Here is a 16,018-nt window from a genome sequence, read left to right as displayed (position 1 = left end):
CTAGTTGTCAATTGAGGAGGGCAAGGGCGGGGAAAGCAAGAGGAAGAAACCCTTCGTGGCCAAGGGCACTGCAGGGCCCTGGCCACGTCTCTAGGACACTGGGTTGGTAAGGAAAGATGCTTTTTCCCCTACTGGACCAACTGAGGCACTTCATACAGGTATTGTTTGTCCAATTGCAATGTATGCTATATGGACATGTAATCACTTACCTATGCTAATCCTGGATTACGGTTTACCTTTAAGCGATTAATTCATGAGAGTGAGAATATTAATGACAGTGTTCTTTCAGTAGTCTGTTCTTTTGGTTTTCCCCAGAAAACACTGGACTACAATGAAGCCCCATTAAGATAGGGAATGCATGTGCTTGCTGAAGCTTATGCTATGTGTCTTGAGCTGTATCTAAGAGCTCCTAACTAGTTTACAGTTTCAATGAAGCAAATTTTCTGGTCACTATGGCAACCTACGATTCTAAGCTCTATTGCTAAAAACACATGCATTCCCAACCGTGTCACAGGAAACATGGGTAAATCCTATTATTTCAGATATTGCAGTAGAAATAATAATATATAATAATATAATAAGTTATTAAATATGTAATAATCTAGTGCTAGTATCAAGATTTTTCCATAAACTTATTGGACTATTGTACTAGACTAATTGGGAACAGTATAAGGTCATTTTAGCAGTAAGTACAGTTCAGTGAGCCAAGACAGCTCTCACCACATCATAGTAACACAGTCTGCCTCTATAGTGGGTATGCCACTGTCTACAGACAGATTATTTCTCATACTTCTCACAAATTGTTAGGTAATGAATAATTCCTAATAAATTATTAAACAGATTTCTGCTGGGCATGCGATCCAAAAATAGAGAAGGACAGCCAGAGGAAATGCAATAGTCTATACTGGGGTGGTAAATTAATTAGGGGCTACAGCAAATGTTACCTGCCACTATCTGGTATCCTATCTATAGCTCAAAACCCCCTGTACCTATAACCTTAAAGGCTATGAACCGTTGCACTGATATTTTTAGTGTTGATTGTTTCCTGAAGAGATAGATAAGTCTGTCAGATGGACTTTCTGCTCTCGGTGTTAGAAAGCAACAGGAAGGGGGTTACACACCAGCTTAGATTGTGGGTGGGGGAGAGAAACCTTGGAGGACAGATCACACAGTCTGTAGATAGAGAGAAAAACACATACAAGGTAGTTTGTAGGGGACAATCATATAGGCTGTGTATAAGTGTAGAGAAGTAACATTTATACAGCAAAATGTCTTTGTATCATTATAAGTAAAAAGCAAGAATAAAGAAAAAAAAACATTTCTTTAAGGTGTCCATTGCCATATACTCTGAAAGATGTCAGTGTGTATTTTAAAACATTGGAATTTGTAAATATATAAATAAAAGTGGAGTTGATTGTACCTTCTTTTGCATATATAATGTTCTACATACATTAGATATACTACATTTATTTTCTAAAGTTGATGTGAGCAGACGCCGTGCTGCCCACATCCGTCATCCCTAGGTGGATTCTGTCTTAGCCTATTTGATACATTCTGGTTAACACCCTGCATTTTCTGGAGTGAATTTTACTAGCACCTTAAGGGCTCGTTCCCACTGAGCAAAAGCAGCTGAATTTCTGCGCTGAATCAGCGCTGAAATTTCAGCCGTTAAAATAGGTGCAGAGCTAATTTCCATTGTGTTGAATGGAAATTCTGCTCTGCAGTTCACACAGTGGAATTTCCGCACTGAACTAATCCGCTTTCTGCCAGAAGAATGAACATGTTCATTCTTCCGCTAGCGGAAGCCTATACAAATCAATGGGGCTCTGATTTTCTGTTTCAGCGCGGAATACGCGCGTATTCAGCGCGGAATACAAGCGTAATACAAGCGGAAATTACTCGCTGAATCAGCGCGGAAATGGGGAAAAGGGGGGGGAGAAGGATTCTAGTATATGTTCTGGTATAGTCTAGTTTACTCACCAAATACTCGCTGAATTTCAGCGCTGAATGCATGCGGATTCAGCGCGGATTCCTCGAGTATTCCTCGCTGAATTTGTCAAGAGCTGATTACGAGCTGAACACTTTCCTAGCAGAATACGCAGGGATTCTGCTTACATTCTGCTTATATTCTGCTCGGAATTCAGCGTCAGTTGATTTCAGGCGGAAATATTTCCTTGCGTAATCCGCTCCTTTTGCTCTGTGTGAACGTAGCCTAACAGTGAAAGCGAATGTACCATCAGGTACATCGCTTTAAGTATTCTACAAGAATAAACCGATGCCGACGTAGGGATGCCGGTGCTGTGTCACAGAAGAAAGGGGTTTCATCATACTGAGGTCAGTGGGCCCGCCTCCAGTGCTTCAGGCCGGGCCAGAACCTGGGAATAGACCAGCACCAGGTGCGGGAACTGCGGTTCAAAAGGACCGTGGTACCAGTACCAGTGCTGGTCTATTCATGTAAAAGCTTAAAGCACTGTAACTGATGGTACATTTGCTTTAACTCCTTGCCTGGCCAGTGATTGACAGCCTTATTCCCGTCCTAGTTCTTATCTGTTTACCCCAGTAACCTCTGGTTTCCTTTAAAACGAATTCACTGTGCCTAATGCCTGCTATAGCGTTCAACTTGTGTTCCTATATTTGCTTCTTACTCTGTGCTAGCTATCCTGACTTATTGGTTTCCTGACTTTGGCTTGTGTCCCTGACTACATGTTTGCCTTCTGATCTGGTCTTTATTTTAGTCTTTAGGTTTTTTCTGAGTTTAGTTTGCCTCATTGACTTTGCTCATTGCCCCTCTCCTGGTTTGACCCTAACTTGCTGACCACCTGCCATTGTGTATTTTTGTCCTTGGTCTCGTAATTGTTTTGTATTGGTCTTGTGTCCTGTTACACCTACAGTATTTTAGCACAGGGATTGTCACCAAGATGTACCATGTCGCTTAGGACACATTGAGGCAAGTAGGCCGGGACAATGGGCGTGGGACAGCATGAGGGTTGCACTTGTCTCTGTGTCTTGTGTTAGTACCCTGACCAGTCCTGACACATGATCAATTTGAGGGGACACAGTGGTAGAAACCCCAAACAGTAATGCATGTTATTTGTGCGTATTTGGCAAGTTGCAAGCAATACCATGTAGGTTATTATATTCTAGACATGCCACTCCTGTAATCTGATGTAAGAGTTTATTTGATGTGTTTATTGAGCTGTAACTGTAGCTTTGTACATATTGCTATTAATATTTTACAAAACTTTTAGCATATTTTTTTTTTTTGAAAGCTGGTAATATACAAAGTTCTAATTTAATAATATGTCATATAAAGTATAGTGTCAAATGCTTTAGATCCTTACTAAACAGTTCTAATTCAGATTTCCTTCTATAGCTGTAAAGTAACCATGACAACTGACAATGTATGGCAGTGCCATGCACAGAGAAACATGCCCTCTAACGTTAGTGACAAACAAGCCAAAAACAAGGCGACTGATTTAATGTACGGATGTAAGTAAGGGTATCAGAAAAAAATATTAAACTATGAATGTGTCAAGTGGGAAAACAAGATGTAAGCAGTCATCTATATATGCTGAAATCTTCACGTTTTATGGGCCTGCGGATACCCAGAAGTACACTCAGCTGAGCAGGTTTGATTTCTGCACTGGGCATATGTGCTTCAATTCAAAAGTCTGCACTTCTTGCACATATAAAAATCTTACCATTAGGGAAATAGCACTGGTTTATACTGGCTTATTGTGTTAATATAATTCATTTTGCATGTGCAGTTTCTAACCCACTGTGTACAATCAAATAAACTAGTTACCCCATTCCCATCTGGTTTTAAGACTACCATTTATGTGAAACGCCACACCATTTCAGAGTAGATCATCATTTTTTGTAATAAGAGTAACTGTGGCCCAGATTTATGAAGCTGTCACTCTGTGTGGCTTTTCCCACAGCAACCAATCACAGCTCAGGTCATAGCTCATATATTTGTGGTAATTAAATAAATCACATTTTTAAGGGAAACTGTCACTAGATTTATGCTGCCCTGACTGATGGATCTATCCCAAAATGCAAAACGGGAAAAATCTTTCAATCAAGACCACTACAATGACTCAAGACTCCCATTCCTGGCCCAGAGACAACCATAAAACTCATACATCATTTTACTGCCCATGGTTCAGTTGGCATGAAACTAGAAACAGGTTCCCTTTAAACATTCTGGTTGTGTAACTGTCATTTAAAACTTTTAGTAAAAGTGATTTTAAGTAAGCCTCTTTCTGTACTCAAAAAGTTGTTTTGCAGCCTTCCCCCCCCCCCCCCCCCAACACACACACACTTCTAATCTGTTCATTATCAGGCAAAGTTGTCTACATTTTAGAGGAGCAAAGTAAAGACTAGTTTGCCGTGTCAATTATAACCTATGGAGGGGCCAAGGGGGGGGTGTGAGTAAGCAGGAAGAGCAGACAGGCTGTTGCAGTTTGGAGACTGGGCACAAAAAATGCTGGACTCACAGGTCAGGTCTGGGAACTTGAGGTTAGGGATGAGCGAACCGGCCGAGGTTCGGGTTCGAACCCGAACTTCGGCCGGTTCGCTCATCCCTACTTGAGGTAAGAGTGCAGGATGATGTGCTGTGTTGGACTGCCCAAGTGTAATGACATTACACTTATGTTACATCCCACTGCACATGTTAATAAGTAGCTGTAGGAGAGGACCAATTGATGGGTTGTGCTGGAGCGTGCATGTCTGTCATATATAGGATCCAGACCTCAGTTATAAATAAACTAAATGCACTGTTTTAGAGCTTGATGTTCCATTGCTTCCTACTTAGCAAAAGGCTATTTAAGAAATTGCAGAGCGATACTGCATCATTCTGGTAATGGTGTTTCTATTGCTAGAATGGAGATATTCCATTCTAGCTGTAATGCTATTTCTAATTGCAGAATATCCCCCATATGACATATACTATGATTATCTATGTAAGCAGTTTTCAAATACTAATATCTTACTACATTGTGGTGCACATAGTCATCCAAACTATTGTCCATATTAGATGATCTGATCTCTGAAATCTTTAATGCAGTTTCTGCAGATAGTATACTCTACTGACTGGATCAGAAAAGATCCATCAGAAAAAATGCTGGTGCCAGTCTATTCATGTAAAATGTACCTTATGGTGCATTTGCTTTAATTTTTTTTTCCTAATAGACATTTGACCCCAACTGGCCGATGTTTTTTTTTATAGCTCATTTTACAGTCTATTCATGTAAAAATCTTAAAGCAATGTACCTGATGGTACATTCGCTTTAATATGAGGAATGTCTCTTGTGCCCTCTCTGGTCAAGGATTCTCTTGCCTCTCTGTTAGTCTACAAACACTGTCTAAAAGTTAATCCCTTTCGACAAGATTATGACTAATGCTACGTTTACACGAAACGATAATTTGCCCGATCGTACGATTAACGATGTCGGAGTAACTTTTTTTGACATAACGATCAGCGTTTAGACGGTACGATATATCGTACGGAAAAATCGTTTTGCGATCGTTTTAAGATCGCCCGCCCGCAGCCGGCCCCCTGATTGGTTGAAGAGGAGCACTGATTGGCTGAAGAGGAGCTGTTTGAAATTCCGGGCTCCCCTCTTCAGCCAATCAATGCTCGGCAGCACTGATTAGTTGAAGAGGAGCTGTTTGAAATTCCCGACTCCCCTCTTCAGCCAATCAATGCACTGAAGAGGGGAGTCGGGAATTTCAAACACCCGTTACGCCGAGCAGTTAAGGTATGCTCGTGGCCAGGGCGGCGGGGGCTATCGGAGCGACGGGGGTGGCCATCGGAGAGGCGGGGGTGGTGATCGGAGCGGCGGGGGTGGCGATCGGGGCGGCGAGGTGGCGATCGGGCCGGCGGGAGTGGCGATCGAGCCGGCCGGGGGAAAGGGGGCTGTAGGATGCATGGCCGGGCTGCGGATGAGCGGGGGGCCGGACTTTCGCAACGACTGTTTACACGGAACAATCTGCGAATTGTTTGCGAACGATCAACGGCGATTTGAAAACATGTTGAAAGATCAAAATGAGCGATTTCTGGTGTTTTGCGGGTACTATTTAATGAAGATGCCAGTTGGGGACCTGTGAGGCGTCTGTTTCTCAAACTAGAGACTCTAATGTGCTTATCTTCTTGCTCAGTTGTGCAACCCGGCCTCCCACTTCTTTTTCTACTCTGGTTAGAGCCTGTTTGTGCTGTCCTCTGAAGGGAGTAGTACACACCGTTGTAGGAAATCTTCAATTTCTTAGCAATTTCTCGCATGCAATAGCCTGCATTTCTAAGAACAAGAATAGACTGTCGAGTTTCAGATGAAAGTTCTCTTTTTCTGGCCATTTTGAGCGTTTAATTGACCCCACAAATGTGATGCTCCAGAAACACAATCTGCTCAAAGGAAGGTCAGTTTTGTAGCTTCTGTAACGAGCTAGACTGTTTTCAGATGTGTGAACATGATTGCACAAGGGTTTTCTAATCATCAATTAGCCTTCTGAGCCAATGAGCAAACACATTGTACCATTAGAACACTGGAGTGATAGTTGCTGGAAATGGGCCTCTATACACCTATGTAGATATTGCACCAAAAACCAGACATTTGCAGCTAGAATAGTCATTTACCACATTAGCAATGTATAGAGTGTATTTGTTTAAAGTTAGGACTAGTTTAAAGTTATCTTCATTGAAAAGTACAGTGCTTTTCCTTCAAAAATAAGGACATTTCAATGTGACCCCAAACTTTTGAACGGTAGTGTATATATACACATTACCGTTCAAGAGTTTGGGGTCACATTGAAATGTCCTTATTTTTTACTCTAACCAGAGTAGAAAAAGAAGTGGGAGGCCACGTTGCACAACTAAGCAAGAAGATAAGCACATTAGAGTCTCTGGTTTGAGAAACAGACGCCTCACAGGTCCCCAACTGGCATCTTCATTAAATAGTACCCGCAAAACACCAGTGTCACCATCTACAATGAAGAGGCGGCTGCAGGATTTTGGGCTTCAGGGCAGAGTGGCAAAGAAAAGGCCATATCTGAGACTGGCCAATAAAAGAAAAAGATTAAGATGGGCAAAAGAACACAGACATTGGACTGAGGAAGACTGGAAAAAAGTGTTGTAGACGGATGAATCCAAGTTTGAGGTGTTTGGATCACAAAGAAGAACGTTTGTGAGACGCAGAACAAATGAAAAGATGCTGGAAGAATGCCTGATGCCATCTGTTAAGCATGGTGGAGGTAATGTGATGGTCTGAGGTTGCTTTGGTGCTGGTAAAGTGGGAGATTTGTACAGGGTAAAAGGGATTCTGAATAAGGAAGGCTATCACTCAATTTTGCAACGCCATGCCATACCCAGTGGACAGCGCTTGATTGGAGCCAATTTCATCCTACAACAGGACAATGACCCTAAACACACCTCCAAATTGTGCAAGAACTATTTACAGCAGAAGCAAGCAGCTGGTATTCTATCGTTAATGGAGTGGCCAGCGCAGTCACCAGATCTGAACCCCATTGAGCTGTTGTGGGAGCAGCTTGACCGTATGGTACGCCAGAAGTGCCCATCCAACCAATCCAACTTGTGGGAGCTGCTTCTAGAAGCGTGGGGTGCAATTTCTCCAGCTTACCTCAACAGATTCATAGCTAGAATGCCAAAGGTGTGCAATGCTGTAATTGCTGCAAAAGGTGGATTCTTTGACGAAAGCAAAGTGTGATGTAAAAACAATGTTATTTCAAATACAAATCATTATTTCTAACCTTGTCAATGTCTTGACTCTATTTTCTATTCATTTCACAACGTATGGTGGTGAATAAGTGTGACTTTTCATGGAAAACACAAAACTGTTTGGGTGACCCCAAACTTTTGAACGGTAGTGTGTATATATATATTTATATATATATATATATATATATATATATTCTTAGAAGTTACTTACTTGATGCATGTTTTGTCATATAAAACAGATGTATTAGTTGTTGAACATCATATCTGTAACCCTAATGACTTGGAAAGAAAAATGTATGTTTTTACCTATGTTAGATGAAAATGTTGCATACAGCTTTTGTCTGTCACCTGAGGCATAGTGCAATGCAGGTACTTTGCCTAGATAGACCTTCAGGAGCTTATTAGAAGGCACAACAACTCTTTATCATTTTATGCCTGTAAACATTGTGCCAGCGGGTGCATAGAGGCATGAGAACACCCAAACACAGATACGTATCATCTGTCAGTCACAGCTAACCACACCCACTATCGGACCCTGGTTTAGAGCTGCCTTATTGAGATTAGCTTTCTGAGCACTTTATGGTGTATATATTTTTTTTAAAAGAGCATAGCAATAAAAGTTAGTTTTTATAGGGATCTAAAACCGACAGTTCCCTACAACCCATAAAAAACAATAAATAACTCATGCCAATTAGACTAATATATATCATTTATTTAAATCCACAAATAAACAGATACACCACATGCAAGAAAAAACAACCTCCATAAAAAGCACAGAGATGAGGACAAAATATCAAGTACAGCAACACAATGTTTATATACAAAGTATACATATACCTGCCCTAATGTGACCTACACAGCTATGCAGTCACTTCTGCCACAGTCAATAAGGTAAATGGGGGAGTTTGGCCTGGAAAAGTTGTAAATGGTTGTGCAAGCTCCCATTTGTGAAAATCAATTAACATTTTGGACAGTTTACAGCATCCAAATATAAAAAAGAGGACAGAGATTAGTTGGGGAGGGGGTGGGAGTTGGCCTATGCGCTGCCGTATTTATTTCAAAATACTTGAGAGAGCTAGCATATATTATAACTGAGATATGCAGTGTGTAAGATGGACGCTGCAGAAGTTATTAAGAGGTGTACATCAGTTAAGGAATCAGATGAATGCTAAGGAAGCAGGACTGTAAGACCCTGATCTTAGTAAGTTCCCCCAAACGTGTGTATATCAATCACCGGCCGGGGCCAGTCCACCCCCAGTGGGATAAAACCCCGCCCCTCTATGACGCGGCTCTATTAAAATCAATGGAGCTGCATTATAGAGGGATTGAGATTTCCTCCCACTGGGGGCGGGCTGGTCCGCCTCCAGTGCTTCACTCCCGGCCGATGCTCGGGAATAGAACGATGCCATACGTGGGCCACAGTTTAGAAAGAGGACAGCAGCACCGACTTCCCCCCGGCGCCGTTCTATCCATGTAAAAATCTTAAAGCGAATGTACTGCTGGTACATTCACTTTAAATTTGTGGTTGAGTTAAGACATGTGACCATAATATGGTAGCTTGTCGAAAACTGGCACAATAATAAGTTGATTACTATGATAGCAAATGAGCGTAGGGTGCAGTTACTTTCCTGTCAACATCTGGTTAGGTGTTGTTTTTTTTTTTGTTGTTTTATTTATTCTGTCAATTTTTCTTACATCCATTTAGTGTCAGTAGTTTACATTTTATATATCAAACACATAAGAAGCAATAGTTACCGGCACTACTCCTAGAGGGATCACCGATGACGGAAATTTTATATATGGCCAATTGGGTGCATGCACAGTGTAGGATCAATGGTTGGTGCTCACTTCTCTCAAGTATAAGAATTAAAGGTACAGTCCAGCAACAGTAGAAAATGAAAAGGGCACTCACCCCTGGATGTGATCTTTATTTGTGCATTATTTAAAATACACAGGACATACTGGGCTTCTCAGCTGAACGCCAAACACCTAATGTGAAGTAAGGTAACAGCTGATTCGCGCGCATGCGGGGTCTGAAGAAGCGTGCATGTGTACGAACCAGTTGTTGACCTTACTTCACATAAGGTGTTTGGCATTCAGCTGAGGAGCCCAGTATGTCCTGAGTATTGTAAATAATGCACAAATAAAGAAGATCACATCCAGGGGTGAGTGCCCTTTTAATTTTTTGCTGTTGCTGGACTGTTTCATATTATATATATAAATTGTGATTTTTTTTTTTGGGGGGGGGGTAGTTTATGAAATTGTTGTACCAAAAATGTTAAAGTCTTTTTTAATATTGCTTATAAATGTGTGTAAGTCATCTCTTTCTCATTCACACTGACAGCTTTTCTAATGTATAGTTCTAAATTCTTTAATGATTTTTGATATGTTTCTATGCTATTGGTTTATCAATATAGTCATTTGGATTTTATTACACAGTGTTCCCTATCTAAACCTACCTGAAGTTCTTATAAATGACTGAAAAACAACAGATACAAGCATAAAACAGTATCTCTACTGGAAATAAATGACCCAATACAGAACAATATTCTTTCAATTACAGTTCTCCATTTCCTGGACCCCTGAACAACACCAGCTGCATTATGCTGTGGTATGGAAGTGGGGGATACATCACAATGTAACTATGGAAAATATGTGGTTTCAGAGTCTGGACCATCTGGGTGACAACCCCTGCTGCAGCTGTAATACCTAGCACACTGGTTGTCATGAATCTTTCATAGAATGCAATAGGGAAATTGCTGCAGACATGACAGCACCACTCATGACTCATGCACTTTATATATATATATATATATATATATATACATATAGGGCTTTACATTTAGGGTAAACACTAAGTACTGGTGTATTTATTATACATGATGGAGACAGCTACATAGAGATACAGACAGATATAACATAGATAGATAGATAGATAGATAGATAGATAGATAGATAGATAGATAGATAGATAGATACAGTAGATAGATACATTTCATATATGGGTACATCCAGTATCAGTATGACAACACACACCCCACCACTACAAGCCTATCCCATAGTGGCCCTCCTGAGCAGCACATGGATGCGTGTGTCAGCGCTGGGTGTAAGCAATCACACACATAGGGAGGAGGGCAGCCAGCCACATTCCCAGTCAGTGTCCCCGCAGTCCATCCATCACACATGCTGCACTACTACACAATGGTGAGGCCGGAGGGATGGGGATGCACCTGAGCACCGGCGGCAGCGTCTTTGTCAGCCCCCGCACACCCCTATACAATGCCCGCACCTTGTCAGTCAGACATGATGTAAGCAGCTCTTACCGACATGGGTGATGACCGTGGACAGCCTCTGCGTGAGCTCCTGGTGTGACATCTCTTCTTCCCTCAGCCAATAAAGCATTTCCCGGTGAAGATGCTCCCCGCTCCCCGCCAGACTGCAATGTGCCGGTGTGTGCAGCGTACAAAGCCAGTGCCACTCCCAGCGCACCAGGCTGACAGCCACCTGTCACTAGGCAACGCACGCTGCCAGCAGTCAGCACTGGAGCGCCGCTCTGGGGACTAGAATGCCGCCTGACAATGGGGACCGCTCTGGCCGCCAGTTACCGCTGCTGCTGCATTCCCCGGCCGCAGTACATGGCTGCGGGCTCAGCACCTGCCTCCAGGGGCTATGGGGAAGGAGATGCTGCTGCTGCTGATGGGAGGAAAGCCCGGATGGCTGGAGCCAGGACTGGAGCTCCTATCAGGCACACACAGCAATGACGTGATGCCTTCAGAGCAGGCGATCCCAGGGATCCACTGCCTGACAAGGTCACCTCATACAGGGATCAACCACACGTCCCATTAGCCAATGATATGACCTCTCTCCACTCATCTAACTCCCTTTATATCCATCTATCTCCTATCTATTCCAATTTATTTAGTGTATACAGGTAACATCAGCTATATGTGTTTCTATATGAGAGGACTTAGTGAGGTATCTACCTACTGTATGTAACTCTATCATATCCATCCCATAGTTATATATCACACTATCAATCATTATATCATCATCTATTATTATATCATTTATATTGATATACTGTATATATCTAATGTTATCTATATACGTATATATTCATGTGTTATATATATGACGAGACTAGGTGTGCTATCTACTAGCTTTCTGTCTATGCATTCACCATTATCTATCTATGATATCATTTACTATCTACATTATTTACACTGTTTATGTATCAGTGCTAACATTTACATGTAACAGTGCTAATTTACTTTGATTTCAAAATCTCCAGTCTGCCAGTACTTATAAGCTGCTGTATGCCCTGCAGGAAGTGGTGTGTTCATTTCAGTCTGACACAGTGCTCTCTGCTGCCACCTCTGTCTGTGACCAGAGCAGTAACAAATCCCTATAGAAAACCTTTCCTGCTCTGGACAGTTCCTAACATGGACAGAGGTGACAGCAGAGCGCACTGTATCAAACCTGGAAAGAATACATCACTTCCTGCAGGACATACAGCAGCTCATAAGTACTAAAAGATTTAAAATATTTAAATAGAATTAAATTGCAAATCTATAAAATTTTCTGAAATCAGTTAATTTGAAAGAAAAAAAATGTTGCTGGACTACCCTTTTAAATGGATCCAGGGTTACCTGGGTTCACGCTGCATTTTTTGTTTTACTGAGCCTAAACAAAAACATGGTCAGCCTCACTGCTAGTCCTCAATATTCATGAGGATCTATACCCTCCATTTATCAGTGGCTATGTACAGACAGGCAGCTGTCTTTCAGTGACCAGTGGGCAGGGGCATCAGGCTGGCATAGCAGTCATCCTCCTGTACATCCAGGGAACAGCTACACGATGGAAGCCATACATCAATGTATTAAAGGGGTAGTGCGGCTGTAAAGAATTATTCACAGAAAAACACACATTACAAAGTTATACAACTTTGTAATGTATGTTATGTCTGTGAATGGCCCCCTTCCCCGTGTCCCACCACCCCCACCCGTGTACCCGGAAATGTGGTGCGCTATACTCACCTGTCACGTGCCGACCACGGTCTCCGATCTTCAGTCAGTGACGTCTTCTTCGGCCGGCCGGCGAACAGCTCCGACTGTCCCGAATGCCGGCCGCCCTCTGCAGCGTCATCCGATGCTCAGCCGCGATCGGCTGAGCACAGTTATGCTCAGCCAATCGCGGCTGAGCATCGGATGACGCACAGCATCGCGGCTGAGCACAGTTGTGACGTGGCGGCAAGGATTCGTCTGTCCGTCCGAAGATGACGTTTGGCACAAAATGGCGGACGGCCCTCGACACGGATCAGGTAATGTATAATGCACCACACACTTCCGGGTACACGGACGGGGGTGGTGGGACACGGGGAAGGGGGCCATTCACAGACATAACATACATTACAAAGTTGTATAACTTTGTAATGTGTGTTATTCTGTGAATAATTCTTTACCGCCGCACTACCCCTTTAATGCCCTGCCCTAAAATACAACATTATAAACCTAGTGATAGATTCCCTTTAATAGGCCATCTGCAAAAATCTGCAATACAATTTTGCAAGTAGATTGAGCTGTAAAATCTGCAGGCGTTGGTGAAGAATTACTGGTGCAAATTATCATGAGAACAATTCACTAGCACTCTGAATACTGTATGTGTGACCACACCATCACTGTATACAGGGCCAGATGCAACCTGGGCTTATTAGGTTCTGTGTATTTCTGAACAAGTGTGTGGTGTTGGAGTGTAGGGAACAGGGCTGATCAGTTCTTTAGCACCAGACTCTCAGGAAATGTCTTATTCATGCACTAAATAGATAACCTTGCCTCACAGTGAGCTTTATGTAGCCCATTTATTTCATGATAATATGACTATAATTACAATATATTACACAATCTCTTTTGACCCTGGTTTGGTTCTTCCCTCTTGTAAGGTGGAGGAGGGTGAGGAGCAGCTGCTCGTGGTTACACAGAGACCAGACTTTGCACCCTTGGGGCCTGTCCATCCTTCTGCCTCACTGGAAGGCTGTGTGTATAATGACGCCTTCCTACATCAGGTCCGGCTCCAGATGGTAAACAAATCAAGTGAAAAACTGCAACCCCCCTAAGCACTATCTGCTGGCACCCAGGTTCTTATAGCATCAGATCAATGGATGGTCAGCAGGTGGAGGGCTCTGAGATGCTACCAAACACACTGGATGTGGATGGCAGGAGGAGAATCACAGAGGTTACATGATAGAAATACAGGAAAATTTCTACAGCAAAAAACTAGTAGTACATACATACACACACACACACGTGGATTCTATTGCTTTGTGGTTTTATGTTTTCCCATTCTTCCTACTCTGAAAAATGATTAGTTTTCTAGTTTGTCATAAAAGCCTCTGAATATTAATGGGACAGAATATACATTTGTATGAGCCTGCACTTTTATTTAAGGTGGTCTTGTCAGTCACAACTGGTATTTGGTATTATTTCATTGAAAGTAAAGTCAAAACCTTTTTAACCCCTTAAGGACAGAGCCTAGAATGACCTTATTGATCATTTTCATTTTTCATTTTTGTTTTTTTCCTCTTTCTTTCAGGAACAGGTGTACTTAGTAATGGTTCCTTTCAGTCCACCATAAAATGAATGATGAGCACTGCCCAAAATAAAATTTATGGGCTGATATTGGGATAAAGAAATACAATTTCGCCAATTTTGGGGGGGTGCCGTGTTTACAGAATGCACTTTACGGTAAAACTGGCATGTTATCTTTATTCTATAGGTCAGTCTGAATACAGCGATATGCATGTTTATACACAGTGCGGGGGTCTCAATCAGTAAGTGACAGGAGTTGCTCCTGTCACTTACACCTAAACGATGCAGTCGCAGCATCGGTGGTAGTTAAGGCCCTATTCCATGGAACGATTATCGTCCGTATTTGGACGATAATCGCCCCGTGGAATAGGGGGCAACGATCAGCCGACATCGTTCATGTTGGCTGATCGTTGAAGTCGTTTGTCTTTCAACATGTTGAAAGACAAACGACTTATTTAGCAGCGATATGTCTGTGATATCCTGTGAATAATTTTTTACCACCGCACTACCCCTTTAAGTGGCGGGTTATACTGTTCGCATAGACTGACTGAAGAGTTACTAGTGGTGAGCCAGCATCGCTGGTCACATACACAGCTCTGTGCAAGGTCACTATAGTAATGTGAAAGGTTTGGTGCTTATTATATCTGGTGTAAGGTATGGTGGGCCCCAAGAATCAAATTCCCAGGTGGGCCCAAGGTGGTGCTCCCCCTAAAATCCATAGGATAGGGGATGTCAAGCTAAGAAAAAAATCTTTCAAATCAACTGGTGTCACAAAGTTATATACATTTTTAATTTATTTCTACTAAAACCCCTCAAGCCTTCTAGTACTTATCAGCTGCTGTATGTCCTGCAGGAAGTGGTGTATTCTTTCCAGTCTGACACATTGCTCTCTGCTTCCACCTTTGTCCATGCCAGGAACTTACTTTGGACAGTTACTTACTTTAGCAGCAGATATTAATGTGTCAGACTGGAAAGAATAACCACTTCCTGCTGAACATACAGCAGCTAATAAGTACTGGAAGACTTGAGATTTTTTTAATAGAAGTAAAGTACAAATTTCTGGCACCAGTTTATTTGAATTTTTTTTTTTTTTTGCTGGAGTACCCCTTTAATACTGTGGACTATTTTACTTTTAAACAACTTGACAGCCCCTTTTGTACAGTCAGTGCAGTTTCTCCATTGATCAACTAATCGGGTGATCACCGATTTTCCTATGACAGCCTGGGATATGTAGTAATACTCTTTGGCTTCCCTTTCCACATACAACAAAATCAGATTGTCAGCCGTCTCATTCATGTTAACAAATCCGCCGTATATAACTGTATACCAGTGGTTTTCTAAACTGTGTATAGAAATGTCTGTGAACCACAAGTGCCCCTCCAAAAAGTTGGGAGGTATGGAGGAAGAGCTGACTGCAAAGCATTATGGGAAAGCTTGATGTCCTGTGTTTTCAGTCATCATCATCATCATCATAAGATTTTACAGCAATGGAGCAGCTTTATTAACCTGCCAGAGACAAAACACAATCTGATTCGCTTATAGCAACCAATCACAGATCACCTTTCATATATTAACAAGCTCTTATACAATTAAAGCTGAGCTCTGATTGGTTGCTATGGGCAGATTAGACTGGCTAAATTGTGCATGGCAACCAATCACAGTTCAGCTTTTATTTTACCAGATTAATTTGAGAAATGAAAGC

The 16,018-nt window shown here is 42.1% G+C and overlaps 1 protein-coding gene across 8 annotated transcripts in view; it reads right to left on the bottom strand.

The window, feature by feature from the left end:
* Positions 1 to 16,018, bottom strand: part of MCF2L2 (MCF.2 cell line derived transforming sequence-like 2) — a 304,091-nt gene that overhangs the window by 239,041 nt on the left and 49,032 nt on the right. For 6 of the 8 annotated variants that reach the window (XM_069975106.1, XM_069975108.1, XM_069975112.1 and 3 more), the window contains exon 1: positions 11,056 to 11,317. The exons of the other annotated variants lie outside the window; for them this stretch is intronic. In XM_069975106.1, the coding sequence (XP_069831207.1) occupies positions 11,056 to 11,134 (79 nt within the window). In that variant the 5' untranslated portion in view covers positions 11,135 to 11,317. Of the gene's footprint in view, positions 1 to 11,055; positions 11,318 to 16,018 lie in introns of those variants that run through there. 8 annotated transcript variants of the gene reach the window in all.

This window comes from Dendropsophus ebraccatus, chromosome 6 (genome assembly GCF_027789765.1).
Source record: "Dendropsophus ebraccatus isolate aDenEbr1 chromosome 6, aDenEbr1.pat, whole genome shotgun sequence".
Classification (NCBI taxonomy): domain Eukaryota; kingdom Metazoa; phylum Chordata; class Amphibia; order Anura; family Hylidae; genus Dendropsophus; species Dendropsophus ebraccatus.
The sequence above is the reverse complement of the archived record's forward strand: the minus strand, read 5'-3'. Positions and strand labels throughout refer to the sequence as shown.